General features: G+C 34.3%; 1 protein-coding gene across 5 annotated transcripts in view; it reads right to left on the bottom strand.

The window, feature by feature from the left end:
• LOC137048196 (oxysterol-binding protein-related protein 3-like) overlaps positions 1 to 27490 on the bottom strand; it is a 159801-nt gene that overhangs the window by 112220 nt on the left and 20091 nt on the right. For 4 of the 5 annotated variants that reach the window (XM_067426239.1, XM_067426237.1, XM_067426238.1 and 1 more), the window contains exons 8-10: positions 23159 to 23277; positions 22906 to 22992; positions 5008 to 5158 (exon numbers count right to left, since the gene is read on the bottom strand). In XM_067426239.1, the coding sequence (XP_067282340.1) occupies positions 5008 to 5158; positions 22906 to 22992; positions 23159 to 23277 (357 nt within the window). The remainder of the gene's footprint in view (positions 1 to 5007; positions 5159 to 22905; positions 22993 to 23158; positions 23278 to 27490) is intronic. The other variant, XM_067426240.1, reaches the window with a different exon arrangement.

A 27490-nucleotide genomic window follows, 5' to 3' on the forward strand; every position in this document is an offset into this window, starting at 1 on the left:
GTCGTTGGGCGGGGCCATAATGACGATGGCCGAGTTGCGTTTGCATGCTTCTAGTAAATACAGAAACTGGCGAACGGCGGTCTTTCGAATCAGCTTTGACCGCGATTCTGGAAGACTTTGAGTTAAGCTTTTCTCTGAGAAAAGAACGGCACTGAAGTCATTCTTAAAAAGGGAAGATGTGTTAGGAGCTTTGCTGACCGGATACGGCGAATGTTTAATCTATCAACAAGCTCTGTTTCACCTTTGTTGCTCTGGTTGGTGGTAGCGCTATCCTATCGCGTACAGAGGGAGTTTGAAAGACAACCGTTTATCCCACCCCTCGGATTGAGCCCCGTCTATAGTGAGTTTCCAGACCAAACATCTTGATGTGGGTCTGGCTTGTCAGGCTAACTCTGTGATATTTTCCCCCATCTAGTGGTAAAAAGGTATATGACCATCCAGTGAATAATAGTTTCTGTTCCTCTCAATTCTGATTTTGTTTTGACTCCTAAGGTGGCAAAATATAGTCCAAGATTAACATGGCAATCCCCCTCTTCACATTGGACACGGTGCCATCGAGTGTTAAAACGCAAACAGTGAAGCTTGAATTTATGGATATGTCCCTCTTTGGCTAATGTACTTTCAAGATGGAGGGGCAACATGGCGACCAGCATTCAAACTCCTCACCCGTATGCATTTTCAATGGCATATTATAAACTTACGAGATTACTATTACTTGTAAGTAGTAAATATATATTAATGAGCACATATATTTTTGAAAGAACTAAGTGTTTTTTAGCTAAGAATAAACTAAAAAAGTTACACAGTGTAGCTTTAATGATGAACTAATGATTTAAAAAACATGACAATGCATTTCATAAATGTTACTTTTTTGTGTGTTTTGCATGCATCAGATCAAGACACATTTAATTCTTTGCATTTGTAAAAGTAGACATGATTTTATAAAATATAAATAGGCTTTTATTGCAAAAACTGATGAAAAACAGTATAAAAGTAATAGCTCATGTTGCATTCCAAGTCATACGATATCTTTATGTGAAGAACAGAGTTGATCTTAATGTTTTCATCATTGAAATGATGATCCCTTTATGAACGCATATTTCTTATATTTATAATTCAAATAATACTCCTGACTCTTTAACATGGCAATTGGTCACATGACACGAGAGCCAATGGCATTTTACAATCAAATTTGATGTAATGACGCAATTGGTCACAAGACAGCCAATGCTGTCAAAGCTGACGTGACGTTTCTTCCGGGCAGCAAATTTTGAAATGTGTTAATCATTAAATCATCGGCCGGTGGATGAACTCGACGCTGCTGATCGCTTCTGGGGATTTACTTCACACAAACCAATCGTTTGGCCTCGGGACACTTGGAATAATTGTACTTTTTGAATAAATTGTTCCTGCAGTCGTATCTGCCTGTTTTTTAAAATATAAAACACAAACGGGTAGGTTTAGGGAAGTGATTGGTTATGTGACAAATAAGAGTTAAATGCTTACAGTAATTAGATCAATTACATATTTACACAATTCTATTGCAACAGGTGAGGAATAGCAGAATTTAATTTTCACATTTAACGTTACATTTGTTGTAGCAATCAATGGACACATTTGTAATAGGTGAGAAATATCCACAGTGACGAATAGTCTACACTTTAGATTAGGGGACACGGAAAGCATTGTAAATGCCTTGTATACGTGTACAGATCATTTGTAACGGGTGATAAAGATTTGTAAATGATTTATTCATGCGTTTACAACATCTCTAACAGGTGATGAACACTTTGTAGTGTGTAACTTACTTTAATGTAAATGCTGACTGGTGAGGGTAAAGACAACTGTCTTCTGACACGTGCACCTGATGACCTGATTATAGTTACATTTGTTGTAGCAATCAATGGACACATTTGTAATAGGTGAGAAATATCTACAAATTATGTGTAAAACAGGAAGGGTAAAACCAGTTCACATTATCACTAGACCCCTCACAGAACAAGTCTGCACCATTGAGTGAAAGGATTTAACTTAACACTGCAATCCCCTGACTTAAAGTCATTCTAAAATGTTTATTAATTTAACAACTAGTAATTTATCATTCTTTAAAATATAAATGCATACATTTATAAATGCATTTTGTGGGTTTTAACAGACCAGCTTAAATGTAATGATGCATCAATAAATTATATATTCATTATCTACTAATGGTTTGATCATCATTTGTTCATGATTAACAATTGTTTATTGATATAATGGTACACTGACATTTCAGTGATTAAGAATATAATAACTAGTAACTTAACCATCTACTAAGGATCTGTTTGATTATTTTATGATATGCTATTTTTTAAAGATAACTTACCACATATTTGCAAATTGTTAGCATATTATACATAATCATTTATGAATGTATAATCATGATTTGTAAACGATTAGTTTATCATTATCTAATAACTTGTAAATAATTTATAACTGAATCTACAAAATATACAAAAAAGTAACAATTTAGTAACATTTATGAAATGCATTGTCATGTTTTGTAAATCATTAGTTCATCATTACCTAATCAATTGTAAATAACTTATAACTGAATCTACTAAATATAAGTAAAATAATTAACAAATCACTCAATCATTTATGAATGCAGTGTCATGTTTCATAAATCATTAATCATTTACTAATCACTTGTAAATGACTTGTAACAGAATTTACAAAATATTCATAAAACGTTAGCATATCAGTTGATAATCATTTATGAATGTTTTGTAAGTGATTAGTTCCGCATTAACTAACGACTTACAAATGACTTGCAACTGAACGTTATTATAAAGTGTTACCGGACCGGTAAGTCAAACTAAATTTTGTTTCATACTTATGTGAATTAATATATTTAGATTTGTATTATTGTATCTTAATTTTAGTCAATGTTTTTAATATATTTGATTCTATTCTTATTTAATAAGCAAATATAGCAGACAATATAGCCTTAGTGCTGGCGCGATCATGCATTGCACATGCGCATCTCAATAATGAATCGAAGCTCGAAATATTTGAGTATTCTGTTTTGTTTTGTTTTTGAGATAGTTAACAAAAATCAAATGATTCAGAACATTTTTGCCACTGAAATGACGAGAAATTGGGGAAAAAAAGTGTCCCAATCAACTTTAATTTACCCTATACTCTTTGAATTATACTTTTTTACATTTTTAGAGAAGATTCTTATTTTTCAGGTAGGCCAATATGATAAATGGCCTATAATAAATCATTAAACTAGATGACGTAAAACCAACCATGCGTATGGGTGGACATTCTCTTGATTTGTACTTATCGGTGAAAGTGCAACAATAAATGCTCAATAAATGCTCAACAATCTCTCAAATGGCAAACATCCTTGTGGTTATAATTGAGCAAAATAATCAGGATAATCAATGCAGCATGATGAAAACTAGACAAAAATGCTGAGACATTTAGTCGACTAAAATAAAATAAAGGACAAATTTGACTAAATATGATAGCATGACACAGGACTAAGACTGAGACTAAAAAAATAAAAAAATAAAAAACTGACAAAATTAACACAAGTACAGGGGGCCCAAAGGCCAGGATGTTCTATAAGGGTCTTCCCTAAGGGCCCAGGTCCCAAGATATCTACTGGGCCCCCCACCCCACAACGGTCACCCCGGAATATGCAATAATACAATGGCTAGTTATAGGCCCAGTTCACCTTGAGACACCACTCATTGTCAATACTGTGGATAATCCTTTTTTTATATACTCAAATAGAGCAACGTATCCTGGGAGATACATATTTTCCAAAATGTGGTAAATAACAGCATGAATATAAAATTTCATTCTCTTTTTCAACATCTTAAGACAATTTTCAAAATTAAAATTAATTTCATTTAATTTTATTTATTTATAAAGCACAAATAAACACAACAGTTGACCCTGTGCTGTACAAAGAATAGTAATAAAAATAATAAATAATAATATAAACATAAAAAAGTATATATATATATATATATATATATATATATATATATATATATATATATATATATATATATATATATATATATATATATATATATATATATATATATATATATATATATAAAAATAATAATATAAACTTTTTTTTTTTTTTAAATGCATCACTAAATTTGAGCTTAAAAAGAAACCATGAGTTATAATGAATGGATGCTAGATTTAAAAAGTAAGAAAAGTAAAAAGTAATTTAAATTCCTATATCAATGATGCAGACCTCACAGATAATGAAAGACTATACCATATCCTGGGACCGGCCACTGAAAACGCACGGTCACCTCGCAAATTCAATCTTGTTCTAGGATATGCCAGTGTAATACTGTCTGAGGATCGCAATCATCATACTGACTTATTTACATTTAAAAGATCTGACAAATAGGCAGGTGCCAGACCATTTAATGACTTAAAAACAAACAATAAAATCAAAATATTCAACTCTATAATGCACTGGCAACCAATTAAGATATGCTAATACTGGAGTAATGTGTTCTCATTTACGAACCTTAGTTAAAAACCTAGCTGCAGCATTTTGGACCATCTGAAGCCTTGAAATAGAGGACTGGGTTAAACCAATATACAAAGAGTTACAGTAATCCAAGCAAGATAAAACAATGTATAACTCTTTCGAGGTCTTTAAAAGACAGAAAAGATCTGAATTTAGACAGAAGTTTAAGATGGAAAAAAATGGATTTTACTACCGAATTTATATGTTTTGTCAAATTTCAGGGTTTAAGGGTTAAGTTGTTTTGAGAAAAAAGTCACAAATCTGCCTCATTTCCCTCAATAGCAAGTTTGTATTTTGAAATTCTGATTTTTTTCAGACGGGTTCATGGGGGTGGGGTGGGGGGGGGGGGGGGTCAGAATTACGAGATGTAAACTCTAAAGATGTAAAATTGCTCTACAATTTTAAATGCTGCTGCAAAATGGTGTAGTGACAGAAGGAATGAAACAATGTACCTCTTTCACATAAGTCACAGATGTCTGTCTGTAGTTTCTTTCCTTCCTGTGAGGAGACCTCCGGTGCGGATAGCTGGGAGTAAACATAATCAGGGATGGACTGAAGGGAAGCAGCCAAACCACTTGATGTGCCCAAATTGCTTGAAGAAAACTGCTCCAAAAGTCAGAGATGGAAATATAATTATTATAAGGAAACGGAAGCGTTTAACAGGAAACTGAAGCAGTAGTTCAGAACATAATACTGCAAGACAAAGCCTGAATGTGTTTCTTTTACCAACCATGCTTAAGTATACATTTGTGTAAACATGTTTTCACACAGAAATAAACACCACTGAAGGGTAAAAACACTGAAACATTATTGGCACAAAGTTATGAAGGTTAAAGTTAGTCTAATTAAGGTAGACATTAAGCAAAATTGCCCAGGGTTTTGCAAATACTGGTGGCCTTAAAGGTCCACTGAAGTGCTTTGAAACGTGCCGCATTATTCAATGTGTTGACGTCATTTCCCCTGAAACGGCTCCAGCTGTTAGCAGCTCCTCCCCTTTTTTGAAACAGCCAATAGCGTTTCATTAATATACAGTTTGACTACAGCCTTTCTGTATTTTGTTTCCTCTAACCATCATCTCCTCCATATCGCCTTAAAATGCTGCATTGATTCTGTGCAGAATTCAAATGGGCTCGATAAGTTTGTTGTCTGCGCCGACTCGCACATTTGAACCGCGCTGCGTCTGTAGTCTAAATTTAGACCAAAGCCGTTGGTGTGTGGGTGTGTTCGCGCTGCCGCGGTGTGTGAAACTAATATAAAACCAGACTTCAATCACCTCAACTGAAAGCATATTTACACTCAATCGTTTCCTATCGCAAATATAGTGTACTATGTGCCTTTCACCATGTAGAAATTAATCAGTAATTTGTTCACACATTTACTAAAGCCGCAGCTTCAGCAGCGTAGGAGGCGGCCTTTAGATTCTAGAGAGCATTTTGATTGGACAGAAGATTTGATGAGAAAGTGAAGTCTGCGATGACGTCATCAAAATCTGTGATTCTTTTTTGATGGAAGTGAGAGACTGTATATTTTGAATGCTTATATCTCTTAATGCAAATTTTGTCATTGTTTTGGAACATACCACCTTATTCATAATTTTAAGGCTAACACAGTCATACTAAAAGCTAAACAAATTCAATTTTGATTTCAGTGGGCCTTTAAAACATGACTTATGCAGACTAACTACTTCCAGTAAGAGTAATGCATGCTATCTGGGAATATTTACTATATTTTATACATATAACAGTAATGTACAATAATACTGCTGTTAAAATACTATTGCACTTTCAGGATTTGGACCCTTGGCTATTATTCTGTTTGACACTGTGAAGCTGCTTTGACACAATCGTGATTGTAAAAGCGCTATATAAATAAAGTTGATTGATTGATTGATTGATTGATTGGCTGCAGCAATATTACCATAACACCAGTATAGAATGCAGCACGAGTGTGGAAATTGTTTGGCTGTGCTAATTGCGGACACTACCTCATTTAGAATAATATGGACACATCAGCAATTTATTTTAATGAGAGTAAGAACATGTACATGCATACACATGTAGTGAATGACAATTGTTTGAGATTGCATGCAATAATTAGGGGTGACCCCGCATAGTCGAAGTTTTGATGCATTGATATGTGGAAGCCGTATTTGACCACCGATCTCACAGTAGAATCTTCGCGGGTGTTATGAAACAAGGATCATACCATTTTGGCAATATGGGGGTGCTCAATATTTTAAAGATGTGGCTCGGCGCTGAGCTTCGCATGCGGTGTGCTACCACTTTAACTTCACACCGGACACCGGAAGCTTAGCGCCACGCCTCTAAAATTCGAACACATTGTTTTCAATGAGTGTACACACACTGGCGGCATTCGGCACCTGTCCTTGGCGACTCAGGAAGTTGTTTAAAATCCTGCGGAGCCACTTCAAGGATTTGTATAAAATGTATACTATATTTCCCTTAAATCGTAAATGTACATACTTATTTCACCCTGTGCTACAAGATACACCCATCGTGCAGATCTTCTGTCAGAAGTAGGTTCAAAATTGAGCTTGTGCATATATAATGTGCGCATCCGGCGTGAGATACCTGAGAGGCGGCGCTGAGCTTCGCCGGTGTGCGACCCCTTTTAGGCACAATCAGCTTAAGAACGTGCATGTAAACGCAATGAAATTGTTCTTTTCCTCTCTATGAAGTTTTTTTTAGGTTTATTTATCAAAATGTTCTTTTACACATTTGTGTAATGTTCTGTATATCGATCACGGCTTTAAAATGTTATGAGAAAACGTTATAAATTAATGTTTATCCACCACATTACCTTTTATTTAAACCTAAATAAGAAATCCATTGTCAGTTTGTCTGACAGTTGGCAGGCAGTTTTGGTCGCTTTTTTTGTTGTTTTGTTTGTTGTTGCTGTGCACAGTGTGTAAAGGAAAATAAAACTAGTTTTACCCTCCAGCTGACGTGCCCTTCCCAATCCATTCACACACACACATAGACTAGATCACACACACTATAGAAAGATTCGACAATTCTGATTCGAATGTGTAAATCCTTAGTCGGGGACCCCCTAAGTAGTAATATAATGCGGCTTATGACAAAAAGATTTATGGCTTTGACCTTTTGACCTTTTGCCCGATTGAACTTCCGGGGTCACGGTCATGGAGGGGTTTCCGGTATGATTTATGACGTGACCTTTTGACCTTCCGGGGGTTCATGGGGATTACGGGTATAATTTATGACATGCCCTTTGACCTTCCGGGGTTGGTGGGGATTACCGGTGTAATATATAATGTTTTTGACAGATGTTTTTATCCTTTGAAGTGGGTATGATAAAGTTTTTATCCTTTGAAGAGGGTATAATATATGATGTTTTTGAAGTCGTTAATAATATATGAAGTCGTTAATAATGATAATATATGTTGTTTTTTATCCTTTGAAGAGGGTATGATATATATTTGTGACGGAAAGTTTTATCCTTTGAAGAGGGTATGATATATATTTGTGACGGAAAGTTTTATCCTTTGAAGTTCGGGCTATCAGGACCCTCCTCCTCCTCCTCATTCCATATTATCATGCTGTACTGTGAAGTGTATCTCACACAAGCCTTCTCTGTTAAGTCTTATATGTTTTTTAAAATAATATAAACGAAAATCTACCCCACAAAAGTTGAATGTTTATAAAATAGTTTAATTAAAAAAAAAACCGAAACCAACCATTTTAGTTTTAAATAAAATGGAGTCACAAAAATTAGCAAATTGTATCAAAAGTGATTCAAAGTAAAAAAACACTACTTATAAAGCAATACAATGTATGAAACGGTTCACACAAAATCATTTAGAGATATTATTTAGCAATATTTAGTGAACCTGCATCTAACATTCCACATCTTTTAAAAACAAAGTTCCCATACCATGTAGGCATCCTATTTCCTGAATGTCTCCCGAAGCAGCCTCTCTTACCCATGGGCTGGGGTGTGTGGGTGTGTATTCCTGACACCTTGTTGCCATCCGCTTCAGATCTCGCCTAATATATGGCACAATTCGTCCCTTTTGTAACGTACCTCATCTGTTGGAGTTGGACTATAAGGCCTCACAGGTCACGACACGCATTAAATGTTTATAGAGTTGAAGAGAAAACACACTGCTTATGAAGCAACGCAATGTTCACAAAAATCATCTAGAGATATTATTTAGTAATATCATAATCATAATATTTAGAGAGTCTGCATCTAACTTTCCACATCTTTTAAAAAATAATTAAATAACAAATTAATTAATATAATTTATAAGCTGTTTTGCGCATGGGTCAAATTTTGATCAGGGGAATACCTGAAACGCACGCACACACACACACACACACACACACACACACACACACACACACACACACACGGTAATTGGTTCTATAAAATTAACTTTTCTCTATTTTAAATGAATAAAAACAAATGTTACTCAAATTATTTGAACACTTTTAGTTATAGTTTTAGCAAAAAATAATAATAAATATAAAAATAAATAAATATAAAAATACCTTTAATTTTTAGAGAGTTGAAGAAGATAAAAAGCAAATAGTTTAAGCCAAAACACCCTCCGATCCTCCCAGAGTACTCCACTATGAAACGAATGCTTCAGACCCTCTCTGGACGGGAGGGGTTAGAGCTGAGACTCTGTGCATCATGTCACAGCACATGTTAAGTTTGTCTGCCAATGCCTTTCCAGAGCCAATATTTACTTTGTACTAATTTTCTTTCAAAGTATAATCTTTAAAGTTTAAATGAGATCTAAAGCCAATCTTTAAAGTTTAAATAAAGTCATATGTTCTTTATCTTGCTATGATATCCGTATAAGATCTGATGCCACATTGTAGGAATGATTTTCCTTAAATTCAACCTAAAGTATATTCTTACTAAAATCGTGTGTTCAAAAAACTTTAGCTTTTTTAAAATATAAAATCTTAGATCTTATTTCTACAAATATTCAAATCAGGTCTTAAACGATTAACCTTGTATGAACCCCATGCTATGAAACACATCGACAAAGTTTGTCATCTGTGGTCAAAGACACAGCATTAGTAACGTTTAATTTTACTCGTCTTAGGTCTAAGCACAATCTTTAAATAATAACCGGTCATATCTTATACTACTACTACAATAGTCCAACATTTTATGGTAGCCGTGATCTAGGATTGTAAGTCGCATATGATTTTTATTTTCTTTCGTCTTCCAAACTGGTCTTCATCAGTTTGGAAACATACCCTTTACATAAAATATACTATCAGTTATCTACTCAAAATGCATAGAATTTTGAAAATGTAATGCTCATGTATGTTTTTGAGACAGTTTGTCTGTTGGACAGCATGAACAGACTTTGGAGAGAGCGGATGACGCTAGGAGGGAGATTGCCCTTTGACCCCAATGATTTTGCAGGCCCTGCAAGGTAGTCATTCATTTCAGTTGTTATTCACAAAACAGCGCAGAGTGAATCTTTAACATTTAAAATTGTGCATAAAAACCTTACTATTAAACTTACATTTAAAGATGGTACATGTCCCATGGATCTATATTTTACTTTTCTTAGTTCTACAAAGTTTCAATATCAATTAAACTCCTAGATGACAATAATGTTTGCTGCAATGCACACAACTGTAAGATACACTACATATGTAAGATAGCAAAATAAAACACTGTATGACACTAGTTTAAAATTTGAAGAAAAAGTTTACCAAATGCATCTACATATCCGTTGTGTTCTGACACAAAGCCGTTAATTGGTACGTTTTGTTTTATAAAATGTACTTTTCCTATGTCTGCAAAGTTTCATGCTACTTTTACTAGCCTGATAAAAATGTAGTTAATACATTGTGAAACAAGACAATCATGCTACCAAAAAAGGGATGTTTTAAAATACAACTGAACCAGATTATTTTCTCTTTTGACACACTATTAGAAAAAATACTTTCTCTGTGATGTTGGAATAGGCCTAGGTCTTTTTAAAGTATCACATCAGGCATGTAACCATCATGCAGTGCAATGATCCAGATGAAGCTTCTTATCAAACAAAGACAATTATATTTATCTTTCATTTGTGAATATTTGTACGCTAGTATCACACTTGCCATTTTTAATAGTCTTTACTATTGTTTACGTCTTTTTCCTTTATTATTTTTGGCACAATTGAATCGATATCACTTATAGCTTGTCGTCATTGCTTCTTCCCTATACGGATACAATCCAAACATGTTCTTTGTAGGAATTATGTGGGACACAAAACTCTGCGTAAATTCAAGAGGCCTAGAGTAAGAAAGCAGTGACATTGTATAAGAAAAAATGTCCGCTTTATTGCGATACACATTTTTCCCCCATTGCCTATTCTTAGTCGTATGATCAAGATTACTGTTCACATTTTATTTGTCCGGCTGTATTTGTTTTTAGGTAAAGATTCCTATCTGGTCGTTGTCAGTGCAAGTTTGTGCAAATCATTTTAAGCATTTTTATTAAAATGTATGACTAAACTTATTTGTTTTCTTTTGACAAACCTACATTTCAAACGATTCACCTCCAATGTTCCACAACCACAGGGAAAACATTTTGTTTTGCAACACTCCTGAAACCTAATCTTAGTGAATTTTTCCCACCTAGAACACAAAACTTTGTTCATACCAAACAAGTACGTTTTACACATGTTGACTATTTAACTATTTTTGTAGGTATCATGACATTTTAGAGGAATTACTAAAAGATTAAAACACCAGAATCACAATGTTTGTTGATGATGTGATTGTCATATTTAGTTAAATTTCAGATGACCGTTTTGTTTGTTGAACTTTTTTGACAAAGGCTCTTCTTTGAGCACCATCAACATTATAGGAATAAATGAAAATTAAGAAATGACACGACAGTCTTTCTATTTGACAGTGTTTGACTAAAGTGATATTTCTTTTACTGTCACTAGTCTCAGTCTCATCTACGATGAGGAATCACATGAACCGTCACCGTGAAAAGTAAGTCTTGCTGTTCTACAGCTGAAACATATACGCCTGTTGCATTCATTAAAGTTTGCGCTTGTTAAACAAAGTTAGACTCCTCTTATAAAGGTTATAGACACATTTTGAACATTAGCCTTATACGCGTTTTATCCATGCACAAATCTCTATGTAATTCGAGAAGTACATTTACGAAAGTATCATTTTATAATCAATTTAGGAAAAAACATTCACAAGCAATTGTGAAAGTTTGTTATTTTGGATTTGTAAATAATGACTTTCACTACTCCACCAGATAGGCATGAGGTTTAGATGATTTTAAATGTGTGACCAAACTCTTCTTTTGACAAACCAACATTTCAAATTATGTAGCGAATCATTTCTTTCAACATCCCACTTGACATTAAAGATTGTGACATGTCGTCAACTATCATCGACATCTGACCCTGACGTACTACACATTGGTTGTAATAAACAAGATGTGCTAAAAATTCTGTCCGATTTGTTAGTGCGATAATACCGCATCAACATAACCCGTACCTGTTTTAAGTTATAGGTCAATTCAAGCATAATCTTTATGCAACAATTAGTACGCGTGCACAATTTACCACAAATGTTTACCGCGGATAAGATAAGAGACATTTAGCTATAATGAAATCATAATACAGAAATCCTTTCTTCTGATCTATTGTAAAAGTTTGTAAAGTAGATTTTTCCCTGCCAGTAGAGGACAGTTTTACATTTTGTTTCAAAGACTACCCTTTGAGCATAGTCAAACAGGCATAATACGGCATTAAAAAGAAAATTAAACTATGTTATTTTAGGGGGTCTGTCTGCATAATGCGTCAACATGAAAAGCGAGTCTCGTGTTCTTTGAAATATTACGTTTACCATCCACAGAACAGGGGTTAGAAGCCGTGACATGATTAATCTCACTGAGTGTGTTAAAGCGGCTGGTGTTTTATGGCTATCGAAAGCACCACATTCTTGTTAGTCACATCAAAGCCCCTACCTACTGAATTTAGTATTTAAAAAAGTTAGGAAACTGTCTGCAACTCTAGCGTTACAATGACTACTGAAACATCTTTGATGGGTGTAACACAGACAAGAAGTTCTGTTGAAACGGAAGAAAACCTTCCTTACGCACTACAGAAAAAACAGAGGATCCATTTGACCAAGTTTCTTCATGAAGATGAAGATTTTGTCAAACAGGAATTTCTGCTAGGTGACGTTTATATCGGGGGGTTTGTTTTTGACAAGACATCACACACGGTCAAACTCTACGCCATGGAATTTTTTGAAGAAGAACTTACATCGGAGACACCTTGTGTGCTTTCCCCCGCTAAAGACTGGTCATTTTTCTACAACCGTGTTTGGAGCGATCTTAATGGGGTTGCTAGTAAAACCTATTACATAAACAAATGGGATGGAGCAACGCCCAATGTGAGGTACAAGGTGACAAAGGACAGTAAGGAACCAAAGCCTGATGATTATGTACTCGTATCAACCTGCAGGAACAAAACCGCCTTAAGTTGCGTAAATGTTATGAGGAGGCCGAAATTCGAAATTCAAAGTATTGGCTTCAAAGCAGCAGTGATTCCGACTCTGATAATGACTTCCCAATTGCAGAGGACTACCCTTTCGAATGCTGTACAAAGAGTCTTGTCCTCTTGTGGAGTGACATGTCTATGTTGCACGCTACCTTTTCGCTAATAGACATGTTCTTTAAGCTGAGTTATATGTTGAATGATACTGAATGATCAATCAATCAATCAATCAGTATTGGCGTATTACATGGTTAAGTCCTTTGTATTGAAAATATTAATACGTTTCAGTAAAACCATGCAGTATTTTAGCAATTACATTGTAATTGTAATGTTCCTTGTTTTGTGTTACTTGACATTATCTTAGTTTTTTGTTTTGTTTATTTGGAACCAATTTCAATCCCCTCTATGTTACAGACTTAAAAACAGACTTAATCTGTTTTTACCACACATTAACACAATCCATGTTGGTTTCACACAATATCCAGTCATTTAAAATAATTCTAAAATGCATACATTTTCTGTTCATACATGCTTAGCCAATACCAAAAATCATGGTTTCTTCCGGTCTTATTTACAAATGCTTAAACAGTACGTCACAAATGAAGAGCTAATGGTCCAATCTTTAAATATAGTATAAAGCCTCTACTTCTGCAACAACAGCAGCATCTTGAATGTATTGGAATACCATATAAAAGAAAGACCGAAACAACTGATAAGCATAGTAGATCTCTGAAATATTTTCTTAATTGTATTAAATATTTTAACAGCTTCTATGTTTGAAATCATTTAGGATGATTATTATTTACCTCCTAAAGAATCAGCGTTGCGAGCTGTCTAATACTGTTTGTAACAAGCTCAGACATTGTTCATAAAATAATCACAAATGATTGAACCTTTTATTTTTTAATAAACCGTTTTTGGACCTTGATACACTTAAGCTCTCTCCTAAAGTTGAAGAACAAGCTGCTCAAGCAAGCTCTTTGAAAAACAAGCTGCTTGGTTGACTTGTTTCTTTTTTTGTACTGTGAATGTTCATAGGCATTTATATGCCTTATTGACTTGCTTTTTTTCTTTACCCTGTGACATCTAAAATGTTCATTGTGTGCAACCTTTACACTTACGTTTCTATTAGTTGCATGTACTGCACATTATTTAATAATGAGGGTTGCCATCATTTGATAACTGTTTTGAAAAAATATTTTTACATTTTAAACATTTCAGAATTTTATTTCAGGTTTTTGTTAGTTTAGAAGGCTTTCCAAGTGTTCTGATACTGAGATTACACTATTTATGCATATAACTGCTAGTTCCAATATCTGTTTAATATGTCATTGAACGCTGATGTTTATCATCACTCAAGCTGTTTAAACCTTTAAACTGATTTCAAGAATTATTATAACAGTAACATTTAATTATATTTAAAACAATTACCAGCATATCATAAAACAAGTAAAATGTATTTAAAAGAGCAAATTATTTTAAGTAATTACATTAATTACATCAGAATTTATGAACTACATAAAGAAAAAAAAATACTTTATATAACTTAACAGGACAAGTTACATTTAATTATTACTTTGTCAATTTTACTCCGCATAGTTCAGTAGATTTCCATATCTGTGAAATTTACATTAAAAAAATATTAGAGCAAAAACTTGCCAAATAAAAATTTTATAAATTTGACTTGTGTTCTCAATGTATTGACAAAAAAATGTATAAACCAAAGACTGAAACGACTTTTAAACATTTTAAGTAGCATATCTCTGAAATATTTTTATCTTGTAAAACATGTAGGCTAAAGAATTATACATCATTGTTGAATTTCTTTAGCCTAGAAATCTAGACGCACCCTAGCGGCAGCAAATTTAATCTGCCCGCAAGTGTTGTCTAGCAACTTTCAATACCCTTCTGAGCTGTATTCCTCACAATCTGGACGGTGATTGTGGGGTAATGACGACGGCCGAGTTGCGTTTGCGTGCTTCTAGTAAACAAAGAAACGGGCAAACGGCGGCGGTCTGTCGAATCAGCTTTGACCGCGACTCTGGAAGATTTGGAGTTAAGCTTTTCTCTGAGAAAAGAACAAAGAACGGCACTGAAGTAATTCTTAAAAAGGGAAGATGTGTTCGGAGTTTAGCCGACCGGATACGGTGAATGTTTAATCTGTCAGCGAGCTCTGCTTCACCTTCGTTGGTCTGGCTGGTGTAGCGCTATCCTATCGCGTGCAGAGGGAGTTTGAAAGACAACCGTTTATCCGCCCCTCGGATTGAGCTGTCAATGGTGAGTTTCCAGACCAAACATCTTGATGTGGGTCTGGCTTGTCAGGCTAGAATTTCTTTCCATTACTTGGAAAAATAGGACTCTATTGCTTCTTTAAATAAGAATCGTTTCTTTAAATAAAATAAAAAATTGTTGATCCTTGTATAACTTGTAAAGAAAAATTATTGCTAACCTATGTTGGAGGAGAGAATGTGTAGAATGGCTTACAGTAAAATTAAAATGAACAATACAAAAACAATGGCATTCCTATTGTACTGTGTTCTACCTGTAGTTCTTTTCATAATGACATCAATAGTTAGTGTTTTGATAGAGTTTTGACGGAATGATTACATTTTGAATTTGTTTTGCTGTGTTTTGATTCCATTGGTTACATTTTGAAATGTAGATTTTGGCAAGTTTTTGCTAAAAGTAATAATTAAATGTAACTTGTCCTGTTAAGTTATATAAAGTATTTTTTTTTTTTTACTTACAAGTCTGATGTAATTAATGTAATTACTTAAAATAATTTGCTCTTTTAAATACATTTTACTTGTTTTATGATATGCTGGTAATTGTTTTAAATATAATTAAATGTTACTGTTATAATAATGCTTGAAATCAGTTTAAAGGTTTAAACAGCTTGAGTGATGATAAACATCAGCGTTCAATGACATATTAAACAGATATTGGAACTAGCAGTTATATGCATAAATAGTGTAATCTCAGTATCAGAACACTTGGAAAGCCTTCTAAACTAACAAAAACCTGAAATAAAATTCTGAAATGTTTAAAATGTAAAAATATTTTTTCAAACAGTTATCAAATGATGGCAACCCTCATTATTAAATAATGTGCAGTACATGCAACTAATAGAAACGTAAGTGTAAAGGTTGCACACAATGAACATTTTAGATGTCACAGGGTAAAGAAAAAAAGCAAGTCAATAAGGCATATAAATGCCTATGAACATTCACAGTACAAAAAAAGAAACAAGTCAACCAAGCAGCTTGTTTTTCAAAGAGCTTGCTTGAGCAGCTTGTTCTTCAACTTTAGGAGAGAGCTTAAGTGTATCAAGGTCCAAAAACGGTTTATTAAAAAATAAAAGGTTCAATCATTTGTGATTATTTTATGAACAATGTCTGAGCTTGTTACAAACAGTATTAGACAGCTCGCAACGCTGATTCTTTAGGAGGTAAATAATAATCATCCTAAATGATTTCAAACATAGAAGCTGTTAAAATATTTAATACAATTAAGAAAATATTTCAGAGATCTACTATGCTTATCAGTTGTTTCGGTCTTTCTTTTATACGGTATTCCAATACATTCAAGATGCTGCTGTTGTTGCAGAAGTAGAGGCTTTATACTATATTTAAAGATTGGACCATTAGCTCTTCATTTGTGACGTACTGTTTAAGCATTTGTAAATAAGACCGGAAGAAACCATGATTTTTGGTATTGGCTAAGCATGTATGAACAGAAAATGTATGCATTTTAGAATTATTTTAAATGACTGGATATTGTGTGAAACCAACATGGATTGTGTTAATGTGTGGTAAAAACAGATTAAGTCTGTTTTTAAGTCTGTAACATAGAGGGGATTGAAATTGGTTCCAAATAAACAAAACAAAAAACTAAGATAATGTCAAGTAACACAAAACAAGGAACATTACAATTACAATGTAATTGCTAAAATACTGCATGGTTTTACTGAAACGTATTAATATTTTCAATACAAAGGACTTAACCATGTAATACGCCAATACTGATTGATTGATTGATTGATCATTCAGTATCATTCAACATATAACTCAGCTTAAAGAACATGTCTATTAGCGAAAAGGTAGCGTGCAACATAGACATGTCACTCCACAAGAGGACAAGACTCTTTGTACAGCATTCGAAAGGGTAGTCCTCTGCAATTGGGAAGTCATTATCAGAGTCGGAATCACTGCTGCTTTGAAGCCAATACTTTGAATTTCGAATTTCGGCCTCCTCATAACATTTACGCAACTTAAGGCGGTTTTGTTCCTGCAGGTTGATACGAGTACATAATCATCAGGCTTTGGTTCCTTACTGTCCTTTGTCACCTTGTACCTCACATTGGGCGTTGCTCCATCCCATTTGTTTATGTAATAGGTTTTACTAGCAACCCCATTAAGATCGCTCCAAACACGGTTGTAGAAAAATGACCAGTCTTTAGCGGGGGAAAGCACACAAGGTGTCTCCGATGTAAGTTCTTCTTCAAAAAATTCCATGGCGTAGAGTTTGACCGTGTGTGATGTCTTGTCAAAAACAAACCCCCCGATATAAACGTCACCTAGCAGAAATTCCTGTTTGACAAAATCTTCATCTTCATGAAGAAACTTGGTCAAATGGATCCTCTGTTTTTTCTGTAGTGCGTAAGGAAGGTTTTCTTCCGTTTCAACAGAACTTCTTGTCTGTGTTACACCCATCAAAGATGTTTCAGTAGTCATTGTAACGCTAGAGTTGCAGACCGTTTCCTAACTTTTTTAAATACTAAATTCAGTAGGTAGGGGCTTTGATGTGACTAACAAGAATGTGGTGCTTTCGATAGCCATAAAACACCAGCCGCTTTAACACACTCAGTGAGATTAATCATGTCACGGCTTCTAACCCCTGTTCTGTGGATGGTAAACGTAATATTTCAAAGAACACGAGACTCGCTTTTCATGTTGACGCATTATGCAGACAGACCCCCTAAAATAACATAGTTTAATTTTCTTTTTAATGCCGTATTATGCCTGTTTGACTATGCTCAAAGGGTAGTCTTTGAAACAAAATGTAAAACTGTCCTCTACTGGCAGGGAAAAATCTACTTTACAAACTTTTACAATAGATCAGAAGAAAGGATTTCTGTATTATGATTTCATTATAGCTAAATGTCTCTTATCTTATCCGCGGTAAACATTTGTGGTAAATTGTGCACGCGTACTAATTGTTGCATAAAGATTATGCTTGAATTGACCTATAACTTAAAACAGGTACGGGTTATGTTGATGCGGTATTATCGCACTAACAAATCGGACAGAATTTTTAGCACATCTTGTTTATTACAACCAATGTGTAGTACGTCAGGGTCAGATGTCGATGATAGTTGACGACATGTCACAATCTTTAATGTCAAGTGGGATGTTGAAAGAAATGATTCGCTACATAATTTGAAATGTTGGTTTGTCAAAAGAAGAGTTTGGTCACACATTTAAAATCATCTAAACCTCATGCCTATCTGGTGGAGTAGTAAAAGTCATTATTTACAAATCCAAAATAACAAACTTTCACAATTGCTTGTGAATGTTTTTTCCTAAATTGATTATAAAATGATACTTTCGTAAATGTACTTCTCGAATTACATAGAGATTTGTGCATGGATAAAACGCGTATAAGGCTAATGTTCAAAATGTGTCTATAACCTTTATAAGAGGAGTCTAACTTTGTTTAACAAGCGCAAACTTTAATGAATGCAACAGGCGTATATGTTTCAGCTGTAGAACAGCAAGACTTACTTTTCACGGTGACGGTTCATGTGATTCCTCATCGTAGATGAGACTGAGACTAGTGACAGTAAAAGAAATATCACTTTAGTCAAACACTGTCAAATAGAAAGACTGTCGTGTCATTTCTTAATTTTCATTTATTCCTATAATGTTGATGGTGCTCAAAGAAGAGCCTTTGTCAAAAAAGTTCAACAAACAAAACGGTCATCTGAAATTTAACTAAATATGACAATCACATCATCAACAAACATTGTGATTCTGGTGTTTTAATCTTTTAGTAATTCCTCTAAAATGTCATGATACCTACAAAAATAGTTAAATAGTCAACATGTGTAAAACGTACTTGTTTGGTATGAACAAAGTTTTGTGTTCTAGGTGGGAAAAATTCACTAAGATTAGGTTTCAGGAGTGTTGCAAAACAAAATGTTTTCCCTGTGGTTGTGGAACATTGGAGGTGAATCGTTTGAAATGTAGGTTTGTCAAAAGAAAACAAATAAGTTTAGTCATACATTTTAATAAAAATGCTTAAAATGATTTGCACAAACTTGCACTGACAACGACCAGATAGGAATCTTTACCTAAAAACAAATACAGCCGGACAAATAAAATGTGAACAGTAATCTTGATCATACGACTAAGAATAGGCAATGGGGGAAAAATGTGTATCGCAATAAAGCGGACATTTTTTCTTATACAATGTCACTGCTTTCTTACTCTAGGCCTCTTGAATTTACGCAGAGTTTTGTGTCCCACATAATTCCTACAAAGAACATGTTTGGATTGTATCCGTATAGGGAAGAAGCAATGACGACAAGCTATAAGTGATATCGATTCAATTGTGCCAAAAATAATAAAGGAAAAAGACATAAACAGTTGAAATAACGCATAACTTAGCTGGATTGGGATGCGTAAGGCAATAGTAAAGACAATTAAAAATGGCAAGTGTGATAGTAGCGTACAAATATTCACAAGTGAAAGATAAATATAATTGTCTTTGTTTGATAAGAAGCTTCATCTGGATCATTGTACCGCATGATTGTTACATGCCTGATGTGATACTTTAAAAAGACCTAGGCCTATTCCAACATCACAGAGAAAGTATTTTTTCTAATAGTGTGTCAAAAGAGAAAATAATCTTGTTTAGTTGTATTTTAAAACATCCCTTTTTCTTAAAATCAAATGTATTTGGTAGCGTGATTGTCTTGTTTCACAATGTATTAACTACATTTTTATCAGGCTAGTAAAAGTAGCATGAAACTTTGCAGAAATAGGAAAAGTACATTTTATAAAACAAAACGTACCAATTAACGGCTTTGTGTCAGAACACAACGGATATGTAGATGCATTTGGTAAACTTTTTCTTCAAATTTTAAACTAGTGTCATACAGTGTTTTATTTTGCTATCTTACATATGTAGTGTATCTTACAGTTGAGTGCATTGCAGCAAACATTATTGTCAACTAGGAGTTTAATTGATATTGAAACTTTGTAGAACTAAGAAAAGTAAAATATAGATCCATGGGACATGTACCATCTTAAAATGTAAGTTTAATAGTAAGGTTTTTATGCACAATTTTAAATGTTAAAGATTCACTCTGTGCTATTTTGTTGAATAACAACTGAAATGAATGACTACCTTGCAGGGCCTGCAAAATCGTTGGGGTCAAAGGGCAATCTCCCTCCTAGCGTCATCCGCTCTCCCAAAGTCTGTTCATGCTGGCCAACAGACAAACTGTCTCAACAACATACATGAGCATTACATTTTCAAAATTCTATGCATTTTGAGTAGATAACTGATAGTATATTTTATGTAAAGGGTATGTTTCCAAACTGATGAAGACCAGTTTGGAAGACGAAAGAAAATAAAAATCATATGCGACTTACAATCCTAGATCACAGCTACCATAGTAGTAGTATAAGATATGACCAGTTATTATTTAAAGATCGTGCTTAGACATAAGACGAGTAAAATTAAACGTTACTTATGCAGTGTCTTTGACCACAGATGACAAACTTTGTCGATGTGTTTCATAGCATGGGGTTCATACAAGGTTAATAGTTTAAGACCTGCTTTGAATATTTGTAGAAATAAGATCTAAGATTTTACATTTTAAACAAGGTAAAGTTTTTGAACAGATGATTTTAGTAAGAATATACTTTAGGTTGAATTTAAGGAAAATCATTCCTACAATGTGGCATCAGATCTTATACGGTTGTCTCATAGGTAGATAAAGAAGATACGACTTTATTTAAACTTTAAAGATTGGATTTAGATCTCATTTAAACTTTAAAGATTATACTTTGAAAGAAAATTAGTACAAACTAAATATTGGCTCTGGAAAGGCATTGGCAGACAAACTTAACATGTGCTGTGACATGATGTACAGAGTCTCAGCTCTAACCCCTCCCGTCCAAGGGGGGTCTGAAGCATTCATTTCATAGTGGAGTACTCTGGGAGGATCGGAGGGTGTTTTGGCTTAAGCTATTTGCTTTTTATCTTCTTCAACTCTCTAAAAATTAAAGGTATTTTTATATTTATTTATTTTTATATTTATTATTATATTTTGCTAAAACTATAACTAAAAGTGTTCAAATAATTTTAGTAACATTTGTTTTTATTCATTTAAAATAGAGAAAAGTTAATTTTATAGAACCAATTACCGTGTTTGTGTGCGTGTGCGTTTCAGGTATTCCCCTGATCAAAATTTGACCCATGAGCAAAACAGCTTATAAATTATATTAATTAATGTATTATTTAATTATTTTTTAAAAGATGTGGAAAGTTAGATGCAGACTCTCTAAATATTATGATTATGATATTACTAAATAATATCTCTAGATGATTTTTGTGAACCCGTTTCATACATTGCGTTGCTTCATAAGCAGTGTGTTTTTTCTTCAACTCTATAAACATTTAATGCGTGTCGTGACCTGTGAGGCCTTATAGTCCAACTCCAACAGATGAGGTACGTTACAAAAGGGACGAATTGTGCCATATATTAGGCGAGATCTGAAGCGGATGGCAACAAGGTGTCAGGAATACACACCCACACACCCCACCCCATGGGTAAGAGAGGCTGCTTCGGGAGACATTCAGGAAATAGGATGCCTACATGGTATGGGAACTTTGTTTTTAAAAGATGTGGAATGTTAGATGCAGGTTCACTAAATATTGCTAAATAATATCTCTAAATGATTTTGTGTGAACCGTTTCATAACTTGTATTGCTTTATAAGTAGTGTTTTTTTACTTCGAATCTATAAACATTTAACTGAGCGGTATTTGTGTGACTCCATTTTATTTAAAACTAAAATGGTTGGTTTAGGTTTTTTAATTATTGTTTTTATTAAACTATTTTATAAACATTCAACTTTTGCGGGGTAGATTTTCGTTTATATTATTTGAAAAGAAGAGAATGCTTGTGAGAGATACACTTGACAGTTTTTTCACAGTACAGCAAGATTGTATGGAATGAGGAGGAGGAGGAGGAGGAGGAGGAGGAGGAGGAGGGTCCTGATAGCCCGAACTTCAAAGGATAAAACTTTCCGTCACAAATATATATCATACCCTCTTCAAAGGATAAAATACACCATATATTATCATTATTAACGACTTCAAAACATCATATATTATACCCTCTTCAAAGGATAAAAACTTTCCGTCACAAATATATCATACCCACTTCAAAGGATAAAACCATCTGTCAAAACATTATATATTATACCGGTAATCCCCATGAACCCCGGAAGGTCAAAGGGCACGTCATAAATTATACCCGTAATCCCCATTACCCCCAGAAGGTCAAAAGGTCACGTCATAAATCATACCGGAAACCCCTCCATGACCGTGACCCCGGAAGTTCAATCGGGCAAAAGGTCAAAAGGTCAAAGCCATAAATCTTTTTGTCATAAAGTGAATCCTATTACTACTCCCCTACAATAATTAGTAGTGAATGAGACCCACTGTAAGAACAACCAAAATATAATACAATATACAAATTATTATATAACCACAAACAAGGAACAAAATCGTGATGAACTTACTAAGTCAAGCGATTCAATACGTGATAGAGTTTGGGAGTGACCCCAGAGCTTTCCAGACTTCTTTTTGGGCTTTTCAAGACTAAGATTCTGAAAAATAATTACCATGTTTATCTCTTCATTATTTAATACTGCTGTTGTCATCAAATGCTCACCTCACATTAATTTTGCATTTGACTTGCATTAGCTGGCTGTGGCCAAAAGATAGCAGATTTCATGTCCATTCTGTGTCAAATTAACAAAAAAGGAGCCTCACCTGTATGCTGATGCGACGTTCCAGGTCAGTGCTTGTGATGGGTAGGGCACCTCCATGCCAGTGAAGTTTTTGGATTAAACTCGAGAGCTCGGCCAAATCCAACTGGCACCTTGCAAGTTCTGTGCATGAGAGAGTGAATATTAGAGGAAGTGACAGACTTATATTCTGAAGCACTTGGATTCAAAAGCTTTCTCTGCCTCATGGAAGTTTCTAGCAATAAACATAAAAAGACAGCACACTAGGTGTAAGGCAGTGGATCCCAAACTGGGGGTATTTATTAATTATTTAGCAATTATTTACTTGCCACATAAGTAAATTGAACAAAAACATTTTATTATCTCAAGAATTGTGTGATGAGATCAGAATCTTCTTGAGAATGAGGGTTACAAAGTTCATAAGTTCAACAATAAATTTCTCATGAAACTTGCAAACCTCACTGACATGTTTCAAAAATTATAATTAAATCTGCAGATGCAGGGCACCAACACACCTTCCACAGCTAGCAGATAAAAAGCACATCATTCACAAGAAAATGTGATGTGAGAGCAGAGAGGGAAATGGAGACTCATATACAGTACGAGCTTGAAATCATTCATCAAGGTCAACAAGCTGCAGAACACAGTGATTCCATTATGAAAACTCATAACATAGCCCTAACAAAAAGTGTTTCCAAGGTATTTTTCAGTGCAGGATCATTCAAAATATGACTGGATTTTAGACCCCTTTCAGTCCAACACAAGATCAGCCTAAAAAATAATACATTTACAAATCAAAATTCCTAAATACACAGCACAATTCACATTTACAAAATCCAATTTGTAAATTCACAACAATTCATAAATGCACAAGAACAAGCATAAATATTTCCCCAAATTGCTTTGTTTATTTTTATTCAACAATGGTTTATTGAAAAAATTGTGTCTGTCCTTAAAATAATTTAATTATAACAAAGTTTCTTAAAGATAATGCCGTAAATATAGGAGTCCTTCCTTAGGCTACACATTGTAAGGATAATAATAATAGATTTTATTTATAATGCACTTTTCATTCTGAAGGATCTCAAAGTGCAACAAAGAGAACAAATAACAAAAAAAAGAAAAAAAAGAATAACAAGTAAAATTAAAAAGAGAAGCCGAACATCCCAACATCACGTTGGACACTGATGGCGCTAGCCTGGCGCAAACTTCAGCTACCATGCAGCTCAACAAGCCCGACGGAGACCACCAGCGAGGAGCCGACACCCAGAAGAGAGAGCAGTCGCAGCGAGCAACATGAAATGTCCTTCAAACCAGAACCAACCGCAACTATTCAAAAATAAACATCAGAGAAGCGGTGGAAAACGGCGAACGGCGAACAACGTCCTCTCAGTGGCTACCAGTAATCAGCAACAGTGCCAATTGTAGCTCTGACTGACCAGTCACACATAAGAAAATAAAAAAATCTAAATCTAACTGTACAGTTAACATGATTTGTGGGTGGAGAAGCGGCGAACAAACAACGCCAGCGTCCTCTCCCCACGTTGCATAGCAACCGCTAATATTAAAGGTTAACAACAGAGCCCAACTATTACACAATAAGCCATTCGGTTATTTATTTTTAGATATAATAACTAACACTCATAAGCTTCCCATAAGGCAGTTTTTGCATTAACTTCTAAATCGAATTATAATATCATTTTTATTTATCCAGTTAGTCGTTTAAATATAATCACTTGCACACAGTGGCTGTCATTTTCATGACAGGTTTATTTAAGCATACATTAAATAATCCAGACATCAGTAACAGGTTAAGTAGAATATAATGAATATATTGAATTTGTAGTGCCCTGGATCATCTATTTAGTGTTTGCTATAGAGTGCCGAAGTCATGACGTCACTTTGTAGGCCAACCCGGAAGTTAGCAGCGCATGGGTTCCCTGGATCAAAAGCCTATGCATTTTCCCCATAGACTTTTGGACAATCGCAAAAAATAAGATCTGTGTTCATCAAAGAGTTATGACCCTTACACGTTTTGTCTATCAAGATAATCTTTACAAGTGAATCCAAAATGTATACCGTTTGAAGCCTAAATAAAGCTGTCAGATATAAAATGCTAACGGTAGGCTATAAACGGACTACAGCACAGTGGCGGATCTACGTCATCATCAAGCTTCCTCAAACTTTATTTAAAAAACACATTCGCTCATTATGATCTGCGCTGTGTATGAACACTTATCCACTTTTTCATGAGAAATATTGCCCATTCGTTTTTTCCAAAAATGTTAGAAACTAATTGGATTTATGCATGCCTCTCTGAGTTTTATTTATTCGTTTATTATTTTGTTAGTTAATATAAACCTTAATATTATTTTCTTTGTGAATAGGCTATTATGCCTGATCATCGTGCCCCAAATAGATTTTAAAGATTATCTTTCACTGTATTATGTTTGATTGTATGTTTGCATACCATTTGCTAATTAGCCAGAAAAAAACCTGCTTTTACTACCTCAGAAGCACTACAGATGTAAGCTACAGCCGTATCAATTTACAATCATATGTCCTTTTTCTTAGGCGATTGATCATATATCAAGGAGAGAACCACTATAAATCTGGACATGTAGAACAGCGCAGCTTTCATTCGAAGACTTGTGGTTCTATCTCGGGACAAAACAAAACACTAGTCTCTCCACAGAAATGAAGAACTGGTAATCGGTTACCTTAATAATCACAGATTTCTGTGTACAACAATATTTGGAAACACTACTATTTGAAAGGACTAAATATATAACTATGTATATTAACTGAAAGGTAAGCTTCTAAGAACGTGAGGCTGAAACGCAGGCTAGTTTTTTATTTTTATGAAACATTTACTTACAGAATTCAAAAGTGAATGAAACGCGGGCTGGTGAGATTTCCTGTTTGTCACGATGACGTCTAAAGTCCCAGCCAAAGGATGTAGTCCCTTTCAGCAACTTGTTAGCAACCACCGTTTTTAAGACACAATAAAGTAAAAAAATAAAAATAAAAACACAAGCAGGTTAGAACTAGTGTTTTTTATGTCATAGATCAAAACGTGAAAATATTTAGAGGCTTTGTTAACCACAGACCTTATTTTAGACGATTTAGCAACCCATTCAAAAAACCCATTGACTTAGAGCGAGGAAACCGGAAGTGCTAAAATGCTAACTCACTTCCACGTTTTGGCCTACAAAGTGACGTCATAACTTCGGCCAATGCCTAGTCACGTAGCTTTCTTTTAAAAAATGGTTGCCATAGTAACATTCCAAAACAGTTAAATGGTTACTTCACCGCTTTTTCATATTAACTCTTTTCCCGCCGGCGTTTTAAAAAAAAGTTGCCAGCCACCACCAGGGTTTTTGACAATTTTCACCAAAATTTAATAGCCCATAGAATATTTTGTTTAATGAAAATCTGAGCATGCAATATATCAAAATAAAGAGCTGACCCTCTTCTTTTAAACAAACAAAAAAAAAACGTTTTATTCTAGCGTCATGCATTCCTTTTTTATCAACACTTGAATATGGGTAGGTTTCATTAAAAAAAGCAACATTTTGAACAAAAACATGAGAAAATCCAATTTTTGTGAAAGACTGTTTCCAGATCAGATTCAGAGCGATAATCAAACACAGATGGAGTAGATCGAGTCCATCAACACCGTCTGCTTACACAGTCCTATAGCTCGTCCTGGGTCCACATTTCATTCAGTAACATTAGATAGTTTTGATTCATATGCTGTATAATCAGGATGATCACGTTATTTTTAATCGCTCGTTTCACTGTTTCACTTTGTGTTTTTTTGTTTTTACCAAACAGAGATCAATATAGAAGCAAACAAACACCTCCACGTTTTCCCTATTTAAATACAGCTACACGAATAGTTGAACGATCAAGTATGGTGACACTAAATAAAACATGGCGCTTTTCTAAGCGGATTAAAAAGAAGAACTATAATGTATGGCATAGTATAGTATGTATAGCATTAGTGATCGACCGATATTGATTTTTTATAACCGATACCGATTATTTGGGTGTTTATTTGCCGATAACTCGATATATAGAACCAATATTTATTTATTGTGTTATTTCTGTTTTTTTACCATTACAGCAAAAGCACTTAACTGCGCTTTTTAAACACTGTAATTTTTGCGGTTTCACTCCCTTATATACAGAACAAAAGACATCTACATCAATAAATAGTCTGAAAAATTTAGCTTTTTTTTAAATACAGCGCAGTCCTTTTAACATTAATGCTGTTTCAACTTTTTATTTATAAATGCAGCCATATTAACAACAGGCAAAATACATATATAAAGTCTAATATTTTCAAATGGAG

This window comes from Pseudorasbora parva, chromosome 19, assembly GCF_024679245.1.
Source record: "Pseudorasbora parva isolate DD20220531a chromosome 19, ASM2467924v1, whole genome shotgun sequence".
NCBI classification, from domain to species: domain Eukaryota; kingdom Metazoa; phylum Chordata; class Actinopteri; order Cypriniformes; family Gobionidae; genus Pseudorasbora; species Pseudorasbora parva.